The sequence below is a fragment of the Mchenga conophoros genome, linkage group LG10 (assembly GCF_057382185.1).
Source record: "Mchenga conophoros isolate Kocher_MC1m ecotype Shallow Benthic linkage group LG10, M_conophoros_male_GT1.1, whole genome shotgun sequence".
Classification (NCBI taxonomy): Eukaryota; Metazoa; Chordata; class Actinopteri; order Cichliformes; family Cichlidae; genus Mchenga; species Mchenga conophoros.
The window spans coordinates 21991541-22018676 of record NC_140535.1 but is presented as its reverse complement, the minus strand read 5'-3'; the positions used below and the strand labels follow the sequence as shown (position 1 = coordinate 22018676).

The window sequence follows — 27136 nt, the reverse complement described above, 5'->3', positions numbered from 1 at the left end:
TAGGAAGGTTAAAGTGCATGTAACACTTAATAATTACGGGAAAAGGCAGATGTGTGTGCAGTACAAGGAACCAGTGGTGATCACGACTCTGTGGAACAGGAAAAGGATGGAAACTCCCTAGAAAATACCACACAGCATGCAGTGGAAGTGCTTTGAAATCCCCATGCAGGAGTGTGAAGGAGGAAAGTTTTACAGATGGCATTCAGTCCCTTAAACATGATTAAAACACTTTTTTTTTTACTTTCCAGCTTTTTATAAACTTAAATAATCACAATGACAAAGTTTTTTTCTTTTGATTTTGAAAATAGAAACTATTTTTTAAAGATTATGTCACTGCCCAGAGGCTCGTAGCTCTTTCAGTGTTTTATTTTTTTTAACCTGTTTGTTGCACAGTACAGACCTCGTGGCGCAACGGTAGCGCGTCTGACTCCAGATCAGAAGGTTGCGTGTTCAAATCACGTCGGGGTCAACTGCTTTAACCCTGGGCAACAATCACATTATTCATGATGTGTGTAACGTACCGATTTCAAATACAGAATACCTGTCTGTCACTGGTTTCCTATTCGCGCTTCATGCAAGTCACTGTATTCCCCAGAAGACAAAAATAAGACTTGTTTTCAATTTCAACTTTCTCATGATTTCCCGTGATTCCCATCAACTTTCTCGTGGTTCCCAAATCAACAGCAAACTTAATGCGTCAGATAAAAACAGCTAAACAAATAAAGTCTATGAGGTTCATCCTTCTGTTTCTAAAATGTCTTCATTGTCAAAGTGATTGATTCACTGGCAGCTGGCAGCACGGTCAGGATCACAGAGCAAAGACGAACAGTGCAGCTCGAATTCGGCTTACTTCGTTTGACGTGTCGACGAGACCCGAAGACATTCTTCTCTGGGAAGGTGTGTCCTGTTGCCATGGAGAGGCGTCACTTGGCAACTTGGCGGTGTAGCGTGATTGTGAGGCACAAAAGGTAGCTCTGCAGCTCGCAGTACTTAGCCCATCTCCCCCCGTTTGTAGAAAACGTATTTGTTTTAAATAAATAAGATTGAAGGGCAGCTGCTGACAGGCTACTTGTTTCCACCGAGGTTTCTTGCCTGCAGTGAGTAAGAAGAATAATCTAAGAAGAATTTTATCCTGTTCATCAGTTGGTTTGGCGTGAGCAGACCTACTCATCGGCACTGAGACACCAGTATGCAGACAAAGAAGAAAAGAAACAAAGGCATTGTTTCCAACTGTGAAAATGCAGGTATTTTATTCTCTTTTTTTTATCAGTGGAACTCAAGTTCTGATTCATATATAATATTATGTGTTTTCCCTTAACTAGTAAAATCACTACACTGAAAGTTTATGAAAAGAATATGTGATGGATCTACCTGCCTATCTCTGAATCAAAGACAACCTCAAAATCTAGAAAAATGAAGTCCTCGTGCTGAAAAGCACTGAAAATTAGATTTGTGCCTCGAGGGCACGTTAGAGGAGAGGAAATTAAATTACAGTGCCACATTTTTTGTTATTGAAAGGATATTAGAAGCAGACCATGAAATGTATGTTTCTGATGGAGTCCATGCTACCAGCTAGTACAGAAACCATTCTGAAATGATAAACTGTGACCTAATAAAAAGCTCTTGAAACTCTCACAGCACAGCATTGATTTATTATTGGTCATGCTACAGAGAAAAAAAAAAAGAAAAGGCATGGAAAAACATCTGACCCTCATGTTTCATCCCTCAAATCACTTGAATAGGTCGTTAGAGAATCGACCCCGTGCCTCCTCATTAACCTATCATAGCTCTCTACTGTAACCCAAGCCAAAAGTCCTTAATCTCCATAGGAAGTCATTAGTAATAGGAAGCCTCAGTTTTGTTTGCTAGTTTCCCTACATGTTTATAATGCTTCCCTACAGAGAAACTTCTGGCTGTATCTTTGCCTCCTGACATCTTGCCGCTGGCCCTTGTGCCTCCTCAGAGTCCGGGTCAGTCCCAAGACCAGGTTCCCAAGATCAGAGCCTCCACTAAGAAGAAACGAGAACGAAAGAGGAAAAATCACCGCAAGGACTCTCCAGCCACGCTGACAGAGAACCATAAAAGCGATGGAAACGGAGATACTGCTCAGGGATACGTGACAGTGCTCAATGTCCCGCAGCACTCTCTCCCAGCTCAGACTCTCAGCCTGAGGTGGGAGGGAGTGCTGCAGGATCCCCAGGCTGAGGCAAAGAGACTGGAGCAGTACAGGGCCAACAGGCGGCAGCGGTACATTGCACACAGAGAGGCTCTGTTAAAAGAAACCCAGGACGCCTTAAGACAGACTTTTCCTAAAGAGAAAAAGGTTCCAGCTAAATGTGACCAGCAGGAGGCTGCGTCATTACTGCAGCTGAGCAGACACTGAATTAAAGAAGCAAAAGAGAGCCTTATGCTGTTAGTGGCCTCGGGATTTATTTGTTCACAGTTTAAAATAGATTTATGCAGTGTGAGACACAAAGTAAAGATCCTAGGGTGCTGTTAAGACACTGGACCAAAGAGAAACTGAGCAGCTGAACACCCTTTAAAACGCCCCAACAGAAATGCTTAGGTTCAAAGTACATAACCACAATGCCACAGCTTTCACGACAAGAACGCCTCCTGCTGAGCACACCTTAAGAAGTTGAGTTGATCTTTCAGGGCAAAAACCCGGTCGGGATCACATAACATGAACCCAACTCACATCTGTCAGTGAAGTGAAGGGGGGCTGATCCATTACAGCATGAGAACCACAAAGAAAGATGTCCAGCAGAGAGGGGGTGGCAATGTGACTGTAACAAAGCGCTGCTCTGCTGTCAGTCTAAGCACAATACAGTAAACACAGTAAAAAGCTTGTTGGTGACACGATGGAGCAACAATTTAATGTGCAAAGTCCTGAACTCATTATTTCTCTTTGTTGCTCCTCTAAACTGTTAACTGTGTAACACTAAATCCCTTACTGATAAATGGCAGTGGGTGTCTGTTTATCACATTTGAACTTTATAGCCACAATTATGCAGACAAGAAAATCACCACGCTACATGCAGCAGATAAAGATCATACAAATATACATACATATATGAGCTATGCGAATGCCAAACTACTGAAAAAAAATCAGAAAAGATGAGAAGGGAAAAAAATGTTAGTGGCTTCCACCTGTAAAATCATTCCTGTTTTGGGGCTTGTCTCATTGTTGTCCCACCTGCTGTTAATTTCGTCAAAGCAGCTAAAACATATTAACAACCCCTTCAATTACTTAATTGAACAGATCAATATTCTAGAAGTTTGACTTGATGCTGTAGTCTAAATATAAAGTGTTCATTAAATTTTTTCTTAACAGTATATGTGATTTTTGGAAAATGTTTGTATATGCATAGATGCTGGCACTCGCAGTTCCCTAAGCAATGTTTATGCAAAGTTTCATCAAGATGGCTCCACTCCCCCAGGAGGAAATAGGGAACATGCAAACATACATCCATACATATGCATAAACTAATTATAGTATGATGTCTCCCCGTCCACACAGGAAGCAGTTTGTCTGTAAAGCATCACTTTGACACAGATGTTTGGCTACTAGTAGACGTTCCAGGTTGTGGTTGCCTAGGTAACCCTATAATGTATTTACCACCCTATCATATGTCAATCCTCTAATGAAAGGATGTCAAACTGATTTTGCATGTTGCATCACATACAAACCAATTTGGCCATAAGTGGGCCAGACACTCCCCTTTGTGTCAATGTGAAGACGTTTAGCATACAAAAAACATACATTTCTATAGTTCTATAGTTGTCTAGTGGGCCAAAGTTTCTTAAAACCTGCAATTGCTACCAAGTTTCATTGGCTTTCAAAGGTTTCTGGTCACCACATAACTCGAAATCACTTCATGTGTGGATGCAGCTTAAGGCTCTTTGTGCTATAGATCTTTTACTGTCTCTAAGATGTTTGATGAGCAAATGCAGTAACATACAACATCTTAAATGTCCTTCAAATCGCATAAAGAATTAAGTGTAATTATAGGTGTACATTTATGAAGTGGGACAGATTACTTCCTGTTTCTGTCCACTCTGTGTAGGAACACTACCACTGGTGGACAATAGATGTCAGAACAGTCCCTCTCTGAGTGAATCATATGTTCTCATGAGTCACTAAATACAACAGAGACCAAACTGATATGCCTGAGTTTTTTTTTAATTCAAAGTTGAAAACAAGACAAAAATGTTTAAATGACAAGTACTTCACTTTTATTCTTACTCTTGGCATCAAGAATCACTTTGAAATGATAACAACGCTGTTACTAACAAGAGGGCTGATGATGCTCATCAATGTGTCTTCTTCTTGTCACCTCAAGAAAACAAATCTAATAATGTTCTTATACCGAGGATATCATAGATTACTCGTTGTTACAGAGTGACTGGGTTCCTGTGAATTTACAGCATTATACTGTAAATGCATTGTACATACAGAAATGAGGTAACTTGAATATCACAGGAGTCAGTCATCTCCTGTGCAATGAAATACACCTGCTCTATCCATAATTCTCTGTAAAATTAGCCATTTTCCCCCTGCATCACCAGAGCTTGATTTTCATTGTATTTAGGTTTGCACAATTAGCCAATTTTTATTTCTCTTACATAAGATAAGAGCTTCAATTTTATTAAAATGGCAAGCAACAAGTTTCAATTCAAATGCTAATAAAAAAAACTGTTTAGCCTGCCCTTTGCAAAGAAAAAAAAAACTAAATCTTTGACAGGCAACATTAGTACAGAGAGAAAAAAAAGCCATTACCACCTACTACCACCTAAAATATCACTACTGGTACTACTAACTGGATCTGGCCCTGAAAGGTCCTGGGTGAACTGAGGCATCCTGCTGAGAGCGAACAGTAAAAGCTGAGGTGTGAATTAAAGATAGCAGCAGAGCGATTGAGGCGGGGGGAGAGAGAGAAACGCAGCATTTCTGTTGTGCAGTGCTTTTGTTCGTTGTTTGCTGCAGGCCTATTGTTTGCTGTTGGTGTATTTTGTTACCATTGCCTGTTTCAGCATCTCTGTTTCAAAGAGCTGAACACTGCTGCCTCTGTTTTCCTAATCCCCCCCCCAACTCACTGACCGGACCACGAACGCGGATGTAGTGGGCATTAAGGTCACTTATGTTTTTCCAGCTGCCCCATCCAAGTAAAAGTGAGCTTTAAATACTAACAGCAGAGAACATACTGAGGCATCTTAAACAGCGATGTCTCTGGACTGTTACTGAAACACTCCTGGAGACATAAATCCATGAAATAAAATAAAAAATCTGTTAAATTAATGACAAAAAAATTAGATTTAAAAAAGAAGACCTATAAGCTGCATCTTTTTGAGGTATCTGTTGTTGACATTTGGACTCCCCCTCACATGAGCACTGAATGCATGGTATGCACTTCCACACAGCCCGTATTAGATGCTGAGCTGTTACTGCAGCTTTCACTGTGTTTGGTGCTCCTTCCCTCCGCAAGTGAAGTTTGTCTCTTCCGACTGAAAAGTTTCAATCCACATTTCCAAACTCCCCCTGGTCCTTTTTGTGAGCCGTGCTGAAGAAGAGACATACGGAGGAACGAACATTGGACAGACGAGTGTAAGGAGCTGAATATCAGGACAGCTGCAGCCAGCTCAGGTCGTCTGATCTGTCAGAGAGAGAAAAAATATTTCAAAAAATGCTTTTATGTAGATTTCCACTTATCTTGTGTAATTCTGCCTCCATTCACCAGCACGGTGAATTTTAAATCAATCACCATGCGATGTGCTGACTTTCAGCTTTAATTCAAGATGTTTAACAAAAGTATTGCAATAGATACATCCATTTTTAAAACCTTTTTTATACAAAGCTCCCTTTTTTTCAGAAAGTTAATTGGACAGATGACTGTCAGGTGCTTATATGACCTTGAAGGTCTGTTCTCTTGCTATTCATTCAGAAATTAAGCAGAAACAACGTCTTCCTGGAAGTCCCAATATGAGGTCCAGAGAGATACCAAAGCAAGTGAGCGAGTGAGTCATCATTAGATTGAAAAACCAAAAAAAATTCCTTCAAGAATGGAAACACAGCGCGTTTGCAACAAGCAGGTCAGATCAGACTTTACCAGAAAACATGCAAAGAGAAGATGCAGCTCTAATATAATGTTTGGACAGATGAAACCAAGATTAACTTGAAACATGGTGACAGCGTTAGGGCATGGGCATGTATGGCTGCCAGATCATCTGTTTATTGATGATGTGACTGCTGCTAGAAGTAGCAGGGTCTCAGGAAACATTTTTTCTGAGTGTTAAACAGGATATGCTGTATTTTGAAATTAAGATGCTCCTAGCTAACAAGTGTGTTCCATATTTCTTAGTCAGAAATGCACCTCATTCATCATGTTTGGTTTCAAAACAAGATGATATCATGGGCAAAAAAGACACTGACCTATGCAGGGACGTCTCTAATGATGCCATGAAAAACTGTTTTCAAATTTTAGTGATCTGAGATTTTTACAAAGCCTATGAAAAGTTTGATTGAGCCCATGTGAGAAGCATTCATGTTCTACCCAGATCCCAGGCATCACCAGAGACAAAAGTATTTGTTTAGTTAGAACTTGTCTGAATCTCTTTTGAATGCTACGTGTAATAAAGGCCAGCTTGAAACAAGGCAATGGCTTGATTATCCGAACAATGTCTGGACATCATGTCTCAAAACAGCTTTGAAGTCATGTTCCTGACCACCTGTGGTGTCTAACTTAAACAATGAAACTCTGTTAGATCTTTTTTTGGACTCCACCAACCTCTAGGTAAGAAACATGGCTCATTTTTCACAAAAATAAATCTCTCTACATTGTCTCTCTGGAGTCATATTGTTCAGATTCAGTTTGACTAAAATAATCAGAAGATGGGAATATAGAAACAAAGTGTAAAACAAACTGAACGATTTTACATACTGGGCCTCGTCTTTTGTGATGACTTTTCCTGTTGCGAGTCTCTCAGCTACTGCCGACACTGCTGGATCAAAGTTCAGGCCAGCTGCTGCTATGACCTCCTCATCCCTACAGGGAAAAAAACATTCCAAACATACACATCTGGGTATTTATTTAATGGTTACATTTTTTCTATCACAGTTGAATACAGTTTTAACAACAACTTACTTAATGTACAATGCGAGGAACTTCCTGTCCTCAAACTGTCCTTTTATCACGAGCTCAGTGTATCCCTCCCCATAGCCTGCACACAGCCAAAGCAAACATTCAACAATGGCATGCAGAAACATATGAAATCTATCACAGAGGGTTTATCTACAGTGTTTTCAGGCAGTAAAATAAACAGTTTGGATGGCAAAGACTGAAAAGAAAGATGTAATAACTTCACATGAATAATGATAATAAGACACCTGATTTTTTGTGTGCCAGTAAATATTTACGTGTGTGTGTATACCCACCTGTGTATCGGATGGTCTTACCCACAAGGACAGTCCAGTAGAAAGGGACTGAGTTCAGTTCAGTTGTTTTGTTTAGCATGTTCAGAGCTACTATTCTCCCTTAACACACACACAAAAAAGTTTAACATGTAAATGACATATATGGGATTTTACCCTGTAACACCCAGTGTATCATATTTTATACATGAGTTTTTGAGACCATGAATCAATAGCACCATAAATTTTTAAGCAATAGCAAAAATTATACAAATTAAAATGTATATATGCAAATTGATATTTAATTTGTTATTGTTTGTATTCATCAGAATGCTTAGTAAACACTCCAGCCTGAAGGAGAGAGCAAAGGTAAGGTTGACAGTGTTGATGTCAGTTTTGGAGCTTTAAGTAATATAAATTGACCCAGAATTCTCGTGAATTTAGTCCCGCTTCCCATAGATGACATTTTAACAGCTTTTGTGCTTCCCATGGTAAATGTCAAACATTGATTTTGTGCATCAAAGTCTCTTTGTGAAACTTTCCAGTTAAGTCTATATGTTTCCTGCTTCACCCTGTGCTTGTGCCATCTGCCAGTGTCCAATGTTAATCATCCTGTTTTTAGCAATGGCCAGTGGGAACATGGCCAGATCACCACCACAGAAGACATCGGGGACATTGGTGTGCATGTACTGCAGGAGGGATACACACAGAGAACTGATGATCAATGTTCCAAAGCACAAGTTTGGGGAAAAAGTACAAGTCAGGCTTATGTGCTGTAGATAATCGGGTGAACCGCTGACCTTGTCGACCTTTACAAAGTTTTTTGAGGTCATCTGTATTTTACTGTCCTTTAGGTACTCTGAGTTCGGCATGGTGCCTAATGGAGGAAAAATAGGAGCAGTTAATCAGGTCATTTCACTCAGTTATTTGTATACAATTTCAACAAGTCATTTAACATTAACATCAGACATATTTACAATATGCTGGCAACAGTAATTTAAGTGAATATATACATATATTCCTTCGGGATTAATAAAGTATTCTGATTCTGATTCTGATTATAAAAGCTTTCAAGAATTCTGTGTTGCTTAATAAAAGACTCATAAAAGACTCTGATATGTTTCCACTTACCAATACCTACAATCAAAACTTCAGCTGGGATAACTTTTCCACTTTTCAGCACAACCTCCTTCACCTTGAGGAATAAAACAGAATGTGACAGGAAGAACTCAGTGTTAGTATTTTTTTTTTCATTACTGAAGATAAAACTGCTGATATTCTTATCTAAAACTAGGCGTCACAATCCTGGGCCATTTGACCCAGCCTTTTGAGTCTTAATATATTTTGATGTTTATGGTTTATGTTTAAGTTCATTAGCTTATCTAAGTTCATTTCTTTTTTGCCTATGATGCCCTGTTATAATTCATTGTTTATTAGATTTCCCTTGTGTCTTCATGCCTCTGTTTAAGTTTCCGTCGCTCTTCATGCGTTTCATGTCTGCATCTCATTATGTTTCTCGTTTTATTTTGAAGAGGTTTGGTGTCCCGTGTTCGTTGTGTTTAGTTTCACTTCCCCTGTGGCATCAATATGTTTATTCTAATCAGCTGTCACCCATGTGTTTCCACTTCCCCTGATCACCTCCAGTGTGCATTTTGTGTGTTTTCATTGATTCCTTGTCAGGTCATCTGTTGAGTTCTCGTCATGCCTCCATGTTTCCAGGTTTTTGTCATGTTCAAGGTTTTGTTCTTTGTCAGTTGTGTTTAGCATTTAGTTTTTCCCAGTTTAGTTCTAGTTTCGCCTCAGTGTGCATCTGCCTTTTGTTTTGTACCTTTTCCCAACCTCAAATAAACGGCTCGCCTTTTGTTATATTATAGTTTTGTTCCAAGTGTCTGCATTTGGGTCCTCTTTCTCCATCCACATGTTCTGCCAGTGCAAATCGTGACACTGGAATGAAGTTTATCTCCTCACTTTACCTTGCCATTCACACCTCGGATCTCTGTCACGCTATCATTCATGTAGAATTTCACATTTCTCTCAATCAGCATCTACAGAAACAAGAGTGAACAACAAACAGGTAAGCTGGAGATGAACTACTGTCAGGGAATAACACGTACATCTCAATCTCTTCATCTTTCTTACCGTCATGGTGAGTTTGCCGATTTCAGGACCTAATGTATTTTGGTACGGCATTTCACTGCTGCCTATCACTGTGATACTGGAGGCTTTGTCTGTCAAGTAAGATGCCACCTCCATGCCTGAAAGCAACATGTAATTGTAGGTGCTGGAGCGAATATCAGTGTGAATAATATATTTTACTTAATATTTGACATATGATGCGAACAAAAAGACAAAGAAAAAAAGAGAAAAATAAAGCTAAAAGATGTTGATGCTGTAAACTAAATTTTTTATTTTCCTCTCTTTTGTAGGCTTTTGGTCTATATAAAAATAGGGAAGAAAGGAAAAAAGGAAGTTTTCACAGTTAAAGCATATAATTCCACTAGCTTTGTTTTCTACACAAATCCAGGCAATACAAATGTGCACATAGTAACTATAGTAGAGCTGGGCGATATAAGATTTTTTCATATCACGATATGTTTTTTTCATTTCAGGCGATAACGATATCTATCACGATATAAGCCAAATAACTATATTTGTAAGATTTAAATGTGCCGTTGCTCACAAGTAAAATGTGAAATAATCAGCAGCTTGTTTTGATTTAAATATTTATTTCCCATAGTAAGTTCAACAGGGTAGATGTACTTAAGGAACATGAGACTTTTTCAGATAAATAAAGGCAAATATTGCAAACTACACAAAAGGCAGCCGCTAAAGCGTTTAAGTTCCAAAATAGAACAAATGAAACAGACTAAATTGTCAATTCCACTTAGAAACAAAATATTAATTCTAAAAATAAATCTTAGTTTGTTTTACAGAAGAACAGACAAAACTGACTAACTTTTGTCAATATCAAATAAACTGAGAACTAAAAGGAAATTCTCAATCTCTCCTTGTTGTATAGCTTAGCTTTTCAAACAGTTTTAACAGTTACTTTAGTCTGACAAAAGCCGAATGACGAATTAGAGCTTCCAGTCAGAGATTGAGCATGCACCGGTTTATTGTATTTCCAGACTTGCTTTCGGCACAATTAACAGTGCGCGCTACTCTGTTTTTTGTCAGACTTGAAATAGCCGAAATACCGTCACACTACGGAACTTCTATGGCTCTTCCGTACAACAATCTCTCCGGTGTTCTGACAAAACGTCCTACTTTGGCAAAACGTCCTACCGTAAGTAGTTTATGCACATTTCTGCTGTCATAGTAATTCCAGCACAAATGTAAGTAGGTATGACAGTTTGCCACTTAACTTTGCCTATCAGAGTATGCTTGTAGCTCACATTCATAAAGCCAGGATGGTTTGCCACTTCATTTTACCCATTAAAGTATGCTTGTAGGTCACATTCAGAAAGGTAGCATGGTTTGACACGTATTTATACCCGTCAGAGTATGTTTCTAGCTCTTATTAACAAAGGTAAGATGATTTGCCACTGAATTCTAGCTGTAAAATTATGCTTCTAGCTTATATTCACAAAGGTAGGACGCCACTGAATTTCGTGTTGTGCGCATGCGTAGAAACAACAGGTAGGATGGTTTGTCAGGTAGGATGGATTCCCAGAACACCTGCATTGGAACCATCATCTGTTTTCTCTTCGGTAACCTTCGGTCACGCTCTCGGTTGATTTTTCTCTAGTCAGCACACTCATTTCCTCCATTACCCGGGCGGCACGGCAGCTGGCTGCTTTCCAAAACAAATACACATGTGCGGCTTGGCACTTGTGCTGTACGTAACAAGTCACGTGACGTGACGCTGCGGCTGTGATTGGTTCGGCTCTGCGCTAGTTAATTTGGATTGGCTGTTCCTCTTTTTTTTTTAAGAGGACAAGAGAGATGAGGCCTATCACAATAGTTTAACTTTTCTATCGAGAAAAAGTTATTTCGCAATACATATAGTTATCGTTCTATCGCCCAGCTCTAAACCATAGTAATCAGTACCAACAAATGAGGTTCCCACGAGGACAACATCGGAGCCCGTACAGGCTGCGTGGATTTGCCGGGCGTCCTCTGGCGTCTCCAACATCTTGATATTCCCCAAGTTCATGCCAGGAACATCCAGACCCTTTGCTCTAAAGGACAGGGATCAGAAGCAACTCACTCTGTTGTAAAGTAAAGTGGATGCTCCATGATCCTTTCACAGATTTTTTGAAACGACTAATTATATCTCAAAGCGGTAAATTTTCTCGTTTTAAACTTTTGATGTGTTTTCTATCTTCTACTGTGGGTTTATGAGATTTGCCGACCTCTGCATGCTGTTTTAGGTACCTTTTATGCAGCAACCCAGCTTTTTCAGAAAAGGTGGTGTTACTCTGAGACTCAGCTTAATAAAGTCTCCTTAGTTTTATCGTAAAAGTGAATTATAATATTTTTCTTATTTAAACTTTTCCATCAAATGTGCAGACTTAAAAATATATAATAAAACTGAGAGGACACTAACAATAATATTTTAGTTGGGGAATAATTGATGCCTGCCTGAGGCCAGAGAAGGTGTTTGTGCTGGAGCCAAGTATGTGTTTGTACACATATTTGTGAGGTTGTCTGTACCTGCAGCCAGTTGAAATGAGGAGTTGGTCGTAGCTCTGGACTGAACCATCATCAAATGTGACCGTCTTCTTGTCTGTGTCCACGGAAAGCGCCTGCAAACACATCAGCAACCAGTTTCAAAGCATGACTCAATCACATAGATAGCAAGTCATTCCCACATGTGTTGCTGTCCGGATGAAGATTTACCTCAAGGTCACAATGTCTATGAGATAAAACACAGATGCAAGCACATGCAGGATGTTGTCATACAGGAAGTACTCACTTCTTTCCTGAGCCACACCTCTATGTCATACTGATGGAAAAACTCCATCCTCCTCATCAGGATGCTGTCGCTCTCCACGTTCATCACCTGTGAAATCAGCGAAACTCCAGTGAAGTGAAGAAAATTCATAGAGACTTTCATGTGTTTGTGTCGAGTTATTCGCTGTGCTGAACCTTGCTCAGACGTGTTTTGTCGTAAGGTAGGAGGTCTTCTCTGGTCACCATGATGATCCTGCCACCAAAGTTTTCCTGCCGCAGCGTCTCAGCACAACTGAGTGAAGCGGCTCCTACACTTACACAAAACAACACACACACACACGCAAAGGAAGCAAATCAGAGGCAACGCAGTCTAATACCTGCACGTATCCATGTACAGCATACATGTACTTTTTTTGCAGGATCAGAGAAGCGGCTCATTTTCCTGACACATTTACTCAAATCCCAAGGCAAAATTGTTACATTTACTTATTTGTTGAGAGGACATGGTGGAAGATGCCAGTTAAGTGCCCTATTGAAGCCACACAACCACACACACATATTGGTCCACACTCACCTCCTCCCAGCAGCAGAACAGTGTGAGTAACTCCTGGGACTGCAGTGCCCATACGCTTTATCCTTTTCTCCTGCCTGAGAGTCTGAATCATGGATCAAACACGTGGTCAGGTCATCAGTAGGTACCAACAGTGATATTTACAAACAGAAAATTATTTCAGTTGCCTAAAAATACACTCACGGTTGCTTTCTTAGGTTCAAATCAAATCAGCCAGTCACATGAGACAGCCCTTCAGTGCATTTGTTCACTGCAACTTTCAGCTACAAACCAGTTTACAAAAATGTGAATCAAAATAAAGCATAAGAGTTTGTGTCAGTGATGAACTAAAAAGATAAAACTTGATATTTTAATGATTTTTAAGGGGAAAATGTGCTCAGTATGAATTTATTGACACGTCACACTTAAGAAAAGCAGGGAAATTCCACTCTGTAGCATCCTATTTTTTTTAAAAACAACAAAATGATAAGTGTTTGGGGCCCAACTGTTTTCGTTTTTAAAGCAATATGCTCCCCATTTTTGATTAATCTGTGTTTTCAACTGCAAAGGTCCTCTTTTGTTAAGTTTTGTAATGTGCTAACTGTTTCAGTGGGTCACAGATTTGGGTTGCAGAAGTACCAGGAGTCTGCTATGTTGAAGTCAGGTCATCAACTGGTGTTTATCGCCTCCACCATAAAAATCCAGGTTCTCCCTCCAACAGTTACTCCCTGGCAATAATTTCAGCCTCTCTTTCCTGTAGCTGGGTTTTAACTAGTGTTCATGAATGCAGCGGGGAGCTGTGTTCAGTGACAAAGGTTTTCAGAATTAGTTGTGTATGGCCTTCTTTCCTCGCTGAAGAGATCGATACCAGGAGATTAAAATGGCCTCATATTACTAAAACAGAAAAGGTAACCTACTTACCTTTTTATTTATGGACACATACACTTTGCTGTTTTGAATATGGACCTTCAAAAGAGAAAATAAAAACATTTAAACAACAGCAAATGTGCTCATAAGCTTTGTATCAATCTGTCTCTCCGGTTCATACTTTGTGGCAAGGTAGACAGTCGATGCCGGGGTATTCCTCGAGATCGCCTGTGTGGACATTGAAACAGGAGCCGTGCCACGGGCAGCGCACTCTGTTCCCCGAAATAAAACCTGAACACACAAAGATGCGCACAAGAAAAATACAAGATGAAGACAAATTATTAAAACATAAGAAACACATATGAAGCTCAGACCAGTCTGATACCTTACAGTGTGCACAGACAAGATAAATTTCCTTAAATGACACTTTTCTGCCCACACAAGCACCCAGACTTGACTCAAGACTGAAATACATCTATGTCACAGAAATTCCTCTTCAGACTTCCTGTCTTCATACCTTTGCTAAGTGGAGCGCCGTAGTGTGTACACTGGTTCCCAATGGCGCTGTATTTACCCCCACTGCGCGTCAGCAGCACACCGTGATGTCCGACTTCAACTTCCATCATCCTGAGATAACAGACACACACACACACACAGAGAGAGAGAGAGAGAGGTTTTTCATTTTTTAGAATAAGATAAATTTCATTGTTTGTACATCTAAGCTTGTTTAACACTTCAACTTGGTCTTTTCCTCCAGCCGTGGAAGCGTCGTGTCTGCAGGGATGGCTTTATCTGGACTGAAAAAAATATTTTTTTAAGTAAAATGCACCTGAAATGTATAAAATCAAAGGTTTATGTATTAAAATAATTCATCATTAATGGGTATAAACTGAATGCACACCTATCAAGTAAGTTAGTTGACCAGATTAGATTAAATGTAATGTTTTAGATTGAATTTATACAACAAAATTATGCACAAAAATTTACATGTAATCAAATTACATAAAGTTACCATTTTGGGCATAAATGTTTTTTGAATACTTTGGGCTTTTTTATTTTTAAAAAAAAGTGCCCGATGAAAACTGTAGTCTGTGGGCCATCAACCTTTTGCTGATTCTGAAGTGTGGCGTGCCAGAAAAAGTCTGAAAACCAGAGCTTCAGTTCAGCCAGAGACAAGGTGGTCGTGTTATCCTCCTTATAAACTGTACTCACTTTGTTGATGCCTTACCCCTCCCCTGTTCCCGCAGAGGCTGTATTTTTTGATAAAACTGCAACCTTGGGGAGTTTTTGACGGGGTACAATCAATGACAAGGCCTCCTGGTAGTATTTTCACTAAAACTGTCGTAGTATTGTTGGGTTTTAGACAGGTTCAATAGCCCCAGTGTCTCTGGCTCGTGTTTATGAGGCTGGTATTCACTGTCTGATCTACAGTTTTGACCAGATGGCACAGACATATATTCACTCCGGAGCTTTCATCTACTGGGACCCCCACTGTCATTTAGACCCCACAGAGTGTCTAAATAATCTAAATAAAGGGGGTTTTGTGGTCAAATGCGTTTTACACTGTGAGGTACATACAGCTCAGCCCCAAGGAAAATTCCCCTTTCTGTCAAAGAAAAGAAGGTTATGAGATGTCTTAATTTAAGAAAAAGAGAGGCCAAGAAATGTTGCTTTAGCAAAGAAAGAAATCTCTGAGCAAGACTCTTTGAGCTTAAATTGTAAGAAATAAATGTGGAAAATAACAAAAAAAAAGTCTAATTTCTCAGACTGACCAGTAATAATAGAAAAAAGGGTTTATTCACAGAAATTAACCATTTTTGTGAGGACAAAAAACAACAACAAAAACGAAATCGATTGGACTCTTTGCCGGGCCGTTTCTGGTCCCTGTCCCTTTTGTTTGACATCCCTGCTATAAATCATTCAAGTGTTTTAGATGTCACACTGAGACCAGTTTAAAATTTATAGCAATAACTGTTTATGTGGTTAAAACACAAAGGCATATGTTTGCAGGTTCCCCATCCCCTCCTTACTGTCCATCCTGCAGGTCTGACTCCAGACAAACCACCTCTGTCAGCTCCTCTGATGGGTTCTCTGAATCAGAGTCCGTGAGCTCTCCGCGGGCTGCCCAAACACATTATAAATAAATAAATGAGTCATCAAATGAATGATCATCAGTTTACTTTCAGACACCACTCTGCTGAGGCTACTCACACGGCTTGGTCGACATCTCTGTGATTCAGCTGTAAGAGCTCGCAGACACCAAGGCGAACCCCAGGGACATTAAAGGTTATTCAGACGCTCAGGTGGAAACAATTTGAGTCCTGCGTCACTTTGCTTTCCTCTCAGCAGATGAACAATGGGAGTCCATTTCCAAGGGAACCAGTCCATCCCCAACCTGCATCCCAGTTGGTCCAGTGAAAAGTAGATGATTTGGCTCTAATCACCCTGGAAAGTGTCTTCGGTGAGGCAGTGAGCGGAGAGTTTGGGCACTGTGGCGGCTCATGTTCAGCCGCCGTATTGTCGCAGAGAAAGGAGACCCTGCTCTTTTGTTTTTTTACAACGGCAGCACAGAGAAAGGCTGACGAGGCTGAACGCTGAATGGAGGGGCGACAAAGCAACACTTACTCAACCACAGGTGGTTATAATTCACTCTAAAGCAGAAACACTGAAGTCAGGCACTGTGGTCACATTCACACATGAGGCTGCACGTCTATCAGATTTTCGCCCATATGTGCCACAAGGAATTTCATTAAGAACATCCGGTGCAAACATCAAGTTTGCCATCAACTCGGCTTTCACAAAACGTTTCTTTTTTTAACATTGTTGAGATCACAGTTGTTGGAAAACTTGGCGTGTGTGTACGTATGTGTGTGGGGCTAGTAGAGCTGCTGAACTGTTCAGCAGACCTAACAGTACTGCTGAAAAGATGTCATAAAGATGAAGCGAAAGTGAGTTATGAAAGCCAGGGTTGTTGTCCTTGAGAGGCAATCGTACCATTATGTGTCCACGGCCCTTTACTATCAGCTATGAGTTTATCACTTGGTGTGCGTGATGTGCGTTAGAGGGCAGAGACTAGAAACAATATATGATATATAACAGTGACCTCACAGTGACACAAGCGTCTCATGCTCTCTTTTCATGAAGCGTGTTTCCACTGAGGTATGCACTGGACATGCGTGAGGTGAACTCCGCTCAACTATTGTTATGGATTTGAAATCAACACTTCTTCTCACTGGAGGCTCTGCCGGCTCTTTCAAACTGCTCAATGCAGTCATCAGAGTCCTGCCAACACCGCAGCCGGCACAGAGGATAGCCTGGAAATGGAGGAATGTCAGCACGTCGTTAGCTCACAGCTGCCTGACAGGAGCGGGGGCTGTTTTATGGTTCGTAGAGGCGCGCAGCAGTCAGGGTAGTGTGGACGTTTGTTTTCTACTCGTGTGATATTCACTCTTCCTGTGGGCTCTCTCGCCCTGCAGCTTTTACCGTCACCCTCAGATGATGGAGGACCTGATCTCCTTTTGCTCCCTGCACTCCCACAGTCTTTATCCACAGGTGATGCCCACACAAACACACGCACACACACACACATGCAAATGTGTATACATTGAATTTCAAAAAATAACTTGATAGCAGTTTAATACTTTAGCGTTGTTTAAATACATTAGCCTGCACGCATATTTCTACCTCTCCTCCAGGGTATTTTATCCACGACTTCCTAGACATGGCCTTGAACCAGCCCTTCAAACAGTCCTGGGAGCTACTCCTCCACCACTCTTTGGTAATGACCTTTGTGGGTCTAATGCTTGGGTGTGTTTTTGCTAACACAGTGTGAAAACATGAACCAACATACACTTTTTGTAACGGGAACACATCAGTTTATTTTACACAAAAACAGGGAATAATAATCCATCTATCTCAGTTAATAAGATACTTAAGATACTTCTCTCTTGTCCTTACAAATGTAAGTGAAAATTATGACCTCATAAGAGATCATAATGAGCTGCTTTTTGTTTTGTTTTTTACATTTTTGAATATGGAGGTAGAGTGATGCAGCTATTCACAGGATAGGATTTGATAGGATTTTTTGGACAAGACCCTGCGGAGTTGAGATGCTGGTGGGGGTGAAGATGAAACCTGAGTTCAGTGAAGTGAAGATGAGAGATGAGTCTGAAAAGAGATCACAGATTTAAACAACGCAGAGTGGAGGCTGATCGCCTCAAAGAAGCCAGGCAAGAAGAAAGTAGTAATGAAGAATATAACGATGTCAGTATTGAGATTGACAGCAGGGGAAAGTGGCAGTAATGAAATGAACAGACTAGCAGCCGAAGAGCCAGGAAAGCAGGCAGATGAGTGATTACAGATCTTCCTTATTGAACTTTCACATAAGCTTAATTTCTGTCATCCATTTAAAATACGGGATCTGAGTACTGTTTCATCTCCTGAGTGTGTAATCTAAGAACACAAGCACAAAGTTGAGTCAGTCTGGTGATAGCACTCATCCCATATCCGGGTGATAACGACGAGGTCAGTGAGCGAAACCTCAGTCGTGCTGCTCTATGCTGTGATTTTACTGTCAGCGCATACAGCAGACCTGCTTTCAGGCAGCACATGTTGTGTCATGGTGCGTTTGCTCCTGACTGTGCTGCTAAGTATCTCTATGCAGGTTCTACTTTATCCAAAGACACAACGAGTTATTTATTTTTACGTGGCGAACAGTTAATCCTGCACAAGCCTTTCTGATCAAAGTTCAAGGTTCAAGTTTTATATGTTTGCGTCCAGTTTTCTCAGAGTGGGTCACCACATTCCTGAGGTTACCCAACAGTATATTCTCCTTCATCAAGTTTGGCTTGTTTTTAATTTATCCAGATACTTAATTCATTAAATTCATGCAAAAAAAAAAAATCTCACAGAATGTTTAGTTACATAACTCTTTTACCAAACTTTATTTACAGCGATTTATTAACATTTTAAACTCTCTTCTGTTGTCATTCTGTTATTTCCTGCGGTATTATTTTCAATAGTGGGAGGGCAGCAGCGTCGCCTCTCAGCACGCATCAATAACAGCCAATATAAAACTGATAATTATGAGATCAATCAGCAGAGCCATCAGCTGGTGTGTGCTGGCACAGATCAGCTGATCTCAGGGGACGTGTGGAGCTTGACAACCTGAAATTCATCCTCCAAATACTAATGATGGTGTGTAAAAATTCATTCATAAAAATTCATAATTATTCAAGGCTATAAAGCCTTTAATAATCATGGTCCAGCAGGTTTCTATATATCACTTACTGACATTCATTTCTGGGTGGTCTGAAATGAGCTAATTCACATTTTCCATGATTAAAACTTGTGATTTTTGCATGATTAACGTGTAAATAAAGTGTTGTATTGCTGTCTCTTTGCATGTGCTGTTTTAACATTTCTCTCAGGTGATCTCATGCTTCGGTTTGGCTGTGACGTCCCGCCTCTATCTGGGTTTTGCAGCGGTGTCTCTGCTGGTAGAGATCAACTCTGTTTTCCTTCATCTCAGACAGCTCCTCATCCTCTCAGGACGGAGGAACAAGCCAGGCACTGAACTCACCGCCCCTCAGCCCTCTCTCGCCTACAGCATCACCAGCTGGCTCAACGTGGGAACGTAGGTGGTTCAGGAATTCTTTTTAGCAGGAAGAAATGATCTTTTTATGCGAGGCGGGAAAAGATCATAAAGCACCTTTTTAAAAGCATTTTTGAATATGTTACATCAAATAAATGTTAATATTATGCAAACTTAGCCTGAGTAAAGCCTCGTTAATTTTTTTTAATGATGGCTTCATTTATTAAGGAGAGGAAAAAGCTAATTCCCCCGAAACCTAATAATTGGTTGTGTAACCAGAATTGTTGAGCTTAAAGTTGTGAGGCCTCCAGGAAACCATCTGCGCTCTACTTTTACTTCTTTAATCTGTTTCCTGAAAGGCCTGTTTTGTGTTTATCTGCCTGAAACTGTTGTCCAATAATCACAGATGTGCCAGTTTTATCCCAGCTGCTCCCACATCAATATCTCAGATACTGTGCAAGATACTGAATCCCAAGCTTTCACTATCTGGGCCTTGCATGGTGACTTTAGTGTAGACTGGTATCTGTCAGCTTGTTTCTTCTGTTTCATCTGCAGGTTTCTGGTGTTTCGTGCCTGCACGCTGGGCTGGATGAGCCGCTGGCTGGCCCGTCACAGTGAACACATTCCTCGTTATGTCCTGATGATGGGGGCCGCCGGCCTGAGTCTCATCTCCACCATGAACGTGGCGATGTTTTATAAAATGTTTAAAGCGGATATCCTCAAAAACATGCGCAATGCCACTGAGAACCACTAGGGGGAAGCAGAGCTGTGTTACTCCTGCACAAGTGACTTGAATCCGTTTTCTACCTCATCACGTGGTTAACGCTGCACTTGCAATTCATTTTCTAAGCAAATATGTTTTGTTTACAGGCGTAACACAAAATAAAATAAAATAAAATGTGGATGCATAAGATAAAGTGTTTGGTGATACTATTTAGTCATGAAATCCCTCTCATTTCAGTTTATAACCATTTGCAAAGCATCTGTGAAAAAGAAACGTGTGAATAAAAACAGCAGATATCTGTAGCTTGATTTATTTATTTATAATTAAAATGAACTTCAGTGCTCTTCTGACATCATTTTTAAATATATGTAGTTTCTAAGATTCAGTTCAACATGTGACCCCAAAACTTATCTCTGTAAGCATTAATTTTATATTTATTGTGATTTTTCTCCTGTAATTTTAAAGTGAACTGCAGTGGCAGGAGATATAGGAATAGAAGGAGGGGGAAAAGAAGTTAACATGCAATAAAACCCCAAACCAGACCAGTTTACAGTGAACTACATCATGATTCTCTTCTGCTGGAACATGGTAACCAGAGTGGGAGGTTTGCAGCTTGTGTTGGGCTGGATTTTTTCTCGCATGCGTGGCAGGTAAATCTTCTCCATCCTGGACTCCCTCTCATAATAACGACACACCTTTAGATGCTCTGAGATAGGCGGCACATCCTGAAAGCACCACGTATCCACCGGAGAGAACAAGGTACTGAACTGCCAGACCTGCAGTGATGAACAGCGATGGAGATGCAACTAAATATAAGGTCCTGACTGCAAAAGTGGGATATCTCACATTTTATTTCACATTAAATCTTTCAGTGCTTTGATTGTCCAGAATGGTCACTATTACAGTAGTTTAAAAAATGAGGTGATTTGCAGGCCTCTGCTTTTTCAAACTGGGAAACCATTCAATCTGTCATTTTTATTTATTCTGAAGTTGCTTCAATTATATTTAGATGAGGGTGCTCTTTAGGGTGAAGTCAATATTTCTAATATAATCTGCTCCAAGTGGTCACAGCATGAATGATGTGATTCATGAAGTCAGAAAAAAAGACTCATGATTACAAAGATGTTAAATTGCATTCATTTACTGACTTTTTGCTGTGAAATGTTGCATGCGATTACTTCTTTGGCCTTCAACAATTAAACAGCCTGGTAAGAAACGTCAGCGTTGTGTTTTCTAAACTAAATGTAGCATCACTTGATTACTATCAAGGCAACCCTGCTACATGATGACAACAAGATCAACAATCATCTGGTTTCTTGTGCCTCCAGCTCAAAGCCAAACTTGCACTCGTCCCTCATATCTTCCTTCTTTTATGCTGTATTCTTGCCTTTATTTCTAATATTTACTTCTAATCTTAATTGCCCCTTGGGGATAAATAAAGTCTTTCTGATTCTGATAAACATGAAATATCTTGCATTATGTCTACTGTGAGTCCTGTTAGCGTGGCTCCAATCTTACCCTCTGCTTCACCCTCCACTTGGCTCCTCCATGAGAGTAGGTCTTCCTCTCCCAGCGGAGGGTGACCATCCCTCTCTCCTGCAGCTGAGAGGAGCACACCTGCCTCATGAGGTGGGACACCATAGCCAGCTGGGACAGGGAAAAGCTGTCCAGGAAACTGGCCACGTGGCACAGCACTTCGTAGGGAAGAGAGGTCAGCGAGTCGTCCGCTCCTCCCGCTCGACTGCCTCTCTTCCTCCAAGCAAAGCTGGTGGAGGCATCCGTGCTCCTGGATGTCTGGGAAGTGTCACCCAGGCAAACAGAGGTGGTGGGAATCAGGCTGAAGCAGCCTAGATCATCGCTGAAAGTACAGACGAAACTGTGGTCTTTGAAAGAGTATTGGATTTTTATTTGCAGAGGATTAAAATGCTTTGACTCTGATCTGAGTTATAGATTGTTAAAATAAAAGTTATAGTAGCTTTAAGGTTAATTTATGCATCATATTTGTTATTTTCACAACAGTGTGATGTTAAAAGTGTGACTTGTGATGAAATAAAAGATTAACTGAAGTTCTGAAGCGTTGTTCAGTTTGATGCTTTCAATTTTACAGCCCAAAACCAAAATCAGGGACACCTTGCAAGCAATGAAATATAAGAGTGAAGCATTAAGAGCTAAACTTACAGATAGTGTATTTGTGTGCTTGTAGAAGCTACAAACATCCAAAAAGGAGAAAATATTACTCAAGGAGGCCAAAACATGACAGCTGTGTTCTGCATCTGCAGGATATGTGAACAGATAACTATGTGCAAAATGTTTAACTAGTCAGTTTGATAGTGTGTTTCTGCTGCCCTCAAGTGGTTACAAATAGTTGTTGCAGATTTACACGATTCACTTTGACATAAAGAGAAGTGTGGAAAAAAAAATCTACACGCGCCACGATTCAGCAGCTCAGATTCAGAAGCATCTTTAGCAGCAATAACGTGAAGTAATCATTTTCTGCAAGACTTTATGAGACTTTGATATCACTGTGCAGGAATCTTTGCCCACTCTTGTTTACAATGTTGTGTCATGGAGGTTTGTGGGCGCACGGTTATGCACGGCTCTCTTAAGTTCCCACTACAGCATTTGAATCAGTTTTTGGACGGGGTCATTGCAAAAGTACTTTCTTTCCCTGTACTTGAGATCATTGCCCTGTTGCATGACCCAGGCTCACATTTGACTCTTGAATACTTTGATATGGTTTTGTTTGTTCAAGTCAGTGGCTGCAGTGCACTCAGGTCATTTGGCTACAAAATAAGCGCAAACCATCACTCCTCCACCACCGTGCTTTAAAGTTAGTTTGAGGTGTTTGTGCTCACATGTTGCTTAGTTTCTGCCAAACCTCCACTGTGGTCTCATCTGTACAAAGGACGTAATTAGTAAATGTACTTCACTGTTGCTCGCAAATGTTTTTCAGATTATTGCAGTTACTCTCTGCCCAGCACTAAAGTTTACACAGGAGTCTATGCACTCCTGTGTAAACTTTCTTTATCACATGACTGTATAAAGAGCTTTTTTATTTTCTACACAACTCTGAATTGATTTTTTTTTATTGTTTATAAAGCTCAGAAAGTGAATTAGAAATGTAACTGGGACACAGTGCAGTTAGAATGTGTACCCTGTACCCCTCTAACACGCTTCAGCTCACAGTTAAATTTGTTTACATTTCGATGAACTCTGTGATTTCTCTCACTTGTAGCTGATGGTGGCTTCGTGTGTGGAGGGCTGAAATCTCCTCTGGCTGTAGCTGCATCCCAAGTAAGCGAGCGGGCATCTCTGCTCGAACCATCCGTTTACACACATCTGGATATCACTGTGGACGTTCCTGCACACGACAGAACATTTTTTATTAGAAATAGATCACTTTGCTCTCACAGTATCAGATGGGGTTTAGAGCATCATTCTGAGTCAGTGACTGCTTTGTGTATTTCTTGTTCAGGTCTTAATCTCTTTAAACGATGCAAAACCTAAATATTTAAGAAAAAACAACTCACTTGTAATGTTTGCCATATTCTCTGCGCTGGAAGGTGTGTCCACAGAGGAAGGTGAAGGCAGAGCTGGCCTTGTGATGTCGGCTGGTGACGCTCTCCACCTGCAGCTGAAGGTGCAGCTCAAGCGGTTTGACAGCCGTCAGGTCGGCCAGCGAAGTGTTTCTCCGGAAAGGAGCCGACAGAAAGCTGTAGGTCTGCGTGCCTTCGTCTGTTAACAGACCGTCTGTGGACACGCTTTCTGCAATGAGGTGACCCCTCAGCTCCTTCTCCAGGGAGCACAGCAGAGAGGCCTGAGCAGCCAATCAAACAACAGAGCAATATTTCATCGGGGAGCTTCGTAGCTGGTGAGCATTAAACAACAACGAAAGCAAAAACGACTCTCATTTATTAAACATATGACAAATATGACATAAAACGTCATCAGTAAACAGTAACACTTGTTTGTTTACTCCGTACTTTGAGAAAACATGAATATTTGTTCTCTGCACATTTTGTTCCATTGGCTTGTGATGCTCCAGGATTTAAAATACAGTCTAAGAAGGTACAAGAAAGATATATTCCTGCTCAAGAACATGAAAGAAGTTTTTTCACTCACACTGTCGGCTTATAAAATGTAAAAAGAAATTAAAAGCCCTAAAAAACAACAACAACAACAACAAAAAAAACCCAACAGTTCTTTCTGATATTGTCCTGCAGCAAAGCCACACTCTCCTCTTAGATAACCAACTTAAGTGGTTTATTTTATAATTTTTGCATGTGTCCCAGCACTAAAACCTACCGAAGAAAGTAAAAATGAAAATAGACATACATTTTTGTAAATGACCTGAAAGAACTTCAGTAACTTTGTCTTCTCGCTTCAAACTTATTACCATTCACCTTCATCAGCTAGACTCTGTTTTCATCAGGGTGTCAGCTATAACCATCATGCTTTATATGTTTTACAATCATATTATTCCTGGCTTTTAAATCTCTTTTAATATTATTATTGTTGCATTTTGTTGTAAGGTGACCTTACAATTCAGGACAATGATTCAGCTCTATGAGGTTGCTGAATCATTTATAATGTTTAATTACTTTGACATACACGTCTTAGGACTGTGGATGGGAGCGCAGGAAGAACTAATGCACATGGAAAGTCTTAAAATCATTATGAGTAATGCAAAAGGAGGTATTGAGTCTGTGGAAATCCTTTACTGGACTTGTCTACAGAGCTTTTCAGCCATTCTGAATTCATGGGTCACCTCTCTAACAAAACTACAAAATGCACAGCATTAGCAACTATCTCGTGAAACAGAATGCAACATATATTCCTCTGGGGTCAATAGAGACTGAAAACTATAAAGCTAAAAGCAAGTAAGCAATCAAGCAAAACATTAAGACACACCTTTAAAACAATAAGCAGCTGTCTGCTGATAGGTCTGAATGCATGAATGAATCTGAATGAATCAGTGCTGTGTTCACTGCTTGTTTCTGCTGTACCTTAGTGACTTTTTTAAAGCCTTTGCAGGTCTAAAAGGACAATTTTACAAAAAGTCTACAAGGAGGTTCAATTTCTTTGCCTCACCTGAACTTCCTCCCACACTGGCATTGCCTCTAGTGCCACCCCCAGGTCACTGGTATCCACAGCTTTGCTCTCTCTTTTGTAAAAACCTGGGTTGCGGATGCGGCTCTGCTTGGCAGAAAAGCTGGTCGGGACTTTGAAAGTGCGCACAGTGATGATCTTCATTGGCTCCAGGCGCTCATATGTAAACTTCTTCTTGTTCAGAGTGCTGGTCAGCAGTTTGCAGGTGTTTGATGATGTTGCACCTCCACAGGTATCTGCTTTATCTTCTTCCGTAACGGTGCTCAAGCCTTTCCCCCTCCCTTTAGCCAGTCCCCGTCCCCTTCCTGCCACAGCTGTCCCCTCAGTTTCCCTGCATCCACCCATCTCCATGCTGAACATTCGCTCCCAGGCGCTGTAATTTTCAAGATGATCAGCCTCTATTCCTGATGCCCTTGCAAGAGCCTCTCTTTCTTCCTGTGTAAGCCCCTGCTCATATTCGACCCGAACCTCTTCCTCCTCATCTTCTTCTTCTTCTTCTTCTTTGTCATCAGGGGTATTATCATTCAAATTGTACGTGTTAAAAGAGGCCCAGGCGAGCTCACTGGCTTGTTTTGCAGCTGCCCTTTCTGCTGCCTCCTTCTCCAACATGGCCTTTTTCTTCCTCTCCTTTTCCTTCCTTCTCTCCTCCTCCATCCTCCTTTCCTTCCTCTCCTCCTCCTCCACACACTGGATCAGCTCTGGGAACAGTTTCTTCATCTTCATGGAGTGAAAGAGGCGGTCCTGGTCTTTCAGAGCCAAGGCCAGGTCCAGACACCTTCCCTGCGCTCTTTCTCTGAGCAGGTTTTCATGCAGCTCCATGTTTGGGAAGGAGTGGGCGTCATTGGCTGGCCAGCGGTTCCACTCCATGGAGCAGCACACCACGCTGGCCGGGCACACCTGGAGGTGAGCTGCCCGTGAAGAGCGAGGCAATTGGATCGGGCAGCCGTACTCAGCGTTGATGCAGGGCACCCTCACATTAGGGCAGAGCAGCAGGTGATCCTCTTCTTTGCACAGGTGGAAGAGAGCGCCACAGAGCAGACGGCAGGGGATGACTGCGCAGCACACAGAGGCCTCTACCCGAGCCCTGCAGCGGCGGCTGTAGCAGGAATCACAGTGGATGTGGTGGCGCACCTTGGAGGCCCGAGAACGGTGACTCTGATTTGAATGAGAAAATAAACAGGAGGAGCCAGCCGTGTAAGAATGATGACTTACTCAAAAAGCAACACAAGACATTAAAACACAACTCATTAAAGCTGAAATATGTAGAAGAATTAGGTGAAGAAGGAGTCAATGTCGCACGTTCTGTTTCTAACCTGACTTTCTTTCTGCACATCGTGTTGGCTGCTACATTGACTGACTATCCCGTCTTGAGCTACGAAGTGATATCATAGAAAAATCTGTGCTGTTGCACAATCATACTGGACATGCTTTTGCATGTTGGATGCCCAAGAACGATCACTCTGATTTGGAAAAACTAAGAGAGACCAGACTGATTTTTCAGGAGGTCTTACTAAGCCAGCTTCTTTTGTCAATTTTTAAAAGTAGAAACAATAGATGTATAACAAGACAGGTTTAAAAAGGATTTCGGCAAACAACATATGTGTTCAATGGAGAGATGACAAACATAACACACCTCATGTGACAAATGTAAAGCTGCTGAAGGAAAAACAACCAACAGCGTTTTGAAATTTTTGGGGGGATCTGACGACTGCAAAAATGAAATCATACCATTTTTTCAGATCCTCTGGTGCCAGGTCTCTGAAGCTGCAGGTCTGCCCTGCGAACAGAAAGGAAACTGTTAATCAGACTGAGCCCAGTGCATGTAAATGGACAATCAGAGGATATCAGCAGAATCCTGTGGCGTAAGATTCAAAGAGGGTTTGAGGTTTGAAAGGAGAGAAAGTCCTCGCACTCCTTCTGGTACTTTTAAAGACCAAGTGTTTCCATGTGTGTCTGTTATGTGTGTTTGTGTGTTATAAATAGAGCTCA

General features: G+C 40.9%; 4 protein-coding genes and 1 non-coding gene across 6 annotated transcripts; 3 read left to right on the top strand and 2 right to left on the bottom strand.

Moving 5' to 3' along the window:
• The first annotated feature begins 397 nt into the window (after nucleotides 1-397).
• Nucleotides 398-469, top strand: trnaw-cca (transfer RNA tryptophan (anticodon CCA)). Its single transcript has one exon. It is a non-coding gene; the product is annotated as a tRNA-Trp (tRNA).
• A 463-nt stretch (nucleotides 470-932) lies between these two features.
• Nucleotides 933-3326, top strand: LOC146565915 (uncharacterized). Its single transcript, XM_085289351.1, has 2 exons — nucleotides 933-1244; nucleotides 1902-3326. Exons 1-2 carry the CDS (start codon nucleotides 1190-1192, stop codon nucleotides 2381-2383), a joined length of 537 nt encoding a protein of 178 aa, XP_085145477.1. The 5' UTR covers nucleotides 933-1189; the 3' UTR covers nucleotides 2384-3326.
• A 759-nt stretch (nucleotides 3327-4085) lies between these two features.
• On the bottom strand, nucleotides 4086-16154 carry aifm5 (apoptosis inducing factor mitochondria associated 5). Of its 2 annotated transcripts, XM_085289350.1 has the most exons (19): nucleotides 15933-16154; nucleotides 15752-15842; nucleotides 14239-14348; nucleotides 13903-14012; nucleotides 13776-13820; nucleotides 12879-12960; nucleotides 12500-12612; nucleotides 12327-12413; nucleotides 12065-12156; nucleotides 11459-11589; nucleotides 9548-9663; nucleotides 9382-9453; nucleotides 8540-8603; nucleotides 8209-8285; nucleotides 7980-8097; nucleotides 7433-7531; nucleotides 7143-7218; nucleotides 6939-7043; nucleotides 4086-5654 (listed from the first exon to the last, which is right to left on the bottom strand). In XM_085289350.1, the coding sequence occupies exons 1-19, from the start codon at nucleotides 15946-15948 to the stop codon at nucleotides 5621-5623; spliced, it is 1638 nt and encodes a 545-aa protein (XP_085145476.1). In that variant the 5' UTR covers nucleotides 15949-16154; the 3' UTR covers nucleotides 4086-5620. The 2 variants fall into 2 exon arrangements, with proteins under 2 accessions (XP_085145476.1, XP_085145475.1); XM_085289349.1 differs by having other exon boundaries at nucleotides 7980-8285.
• An 839-nt stretch (nucleotides 16155-16993) lies between these two features.
• On the top strand, nucleotides 16994-20263 carry LOC146565913 (TLC domain-containing protein 2-like). The gene is made up of 5 exons (XM_085287970.1): nucleotides 16994-17104; nucleotides 17198-17273; nucleotides 17417-17499; nucleotides 19151-19356; nucleotides 19870-20263. The coding sequence occupies exons 1-5, from the start codon at nucleotides 17042-17044 to the stop codon at nucleotides 20066-20068; spliced, it is 627 nt and encodes a 208-aa protein (XP_085144096.1). The 5' UTR covers nucleotides 16994-17041; the 3' UTR covers nucleotides 20069-20263.
• A 121-nt stretch (nucleotides 20264-20384) lies between these two features.
• LOC146565912 (F-box only protein 40-like) lies at nucleotides 20385-27081 on the bottom strand. The gene is made up of 6 exons (XM_085287969.1): nucleotides 26876-27081; nucleotides 25130-26302; nucleotides 23569-23855; nucleotides 23268-23399; nucleotides 21557-21896; nucleotides 20385-20814 (listed from the first exon to the last, which is right to left on the bottom strand). Exons 1-6 carry the CDS (start codon nucleotides 26876-26878, stop codon nucleotides 20596-20598), a joined length of 2154 nt encoding a protein of 717 aa, XP_085144095.1. The 5' UTR covers nucleotides 26879-27081; the 3' UTR covers nucleotides 20385-20595.
• Nucleotides 27082-27136: the final 55 nt, after the last annotated feature.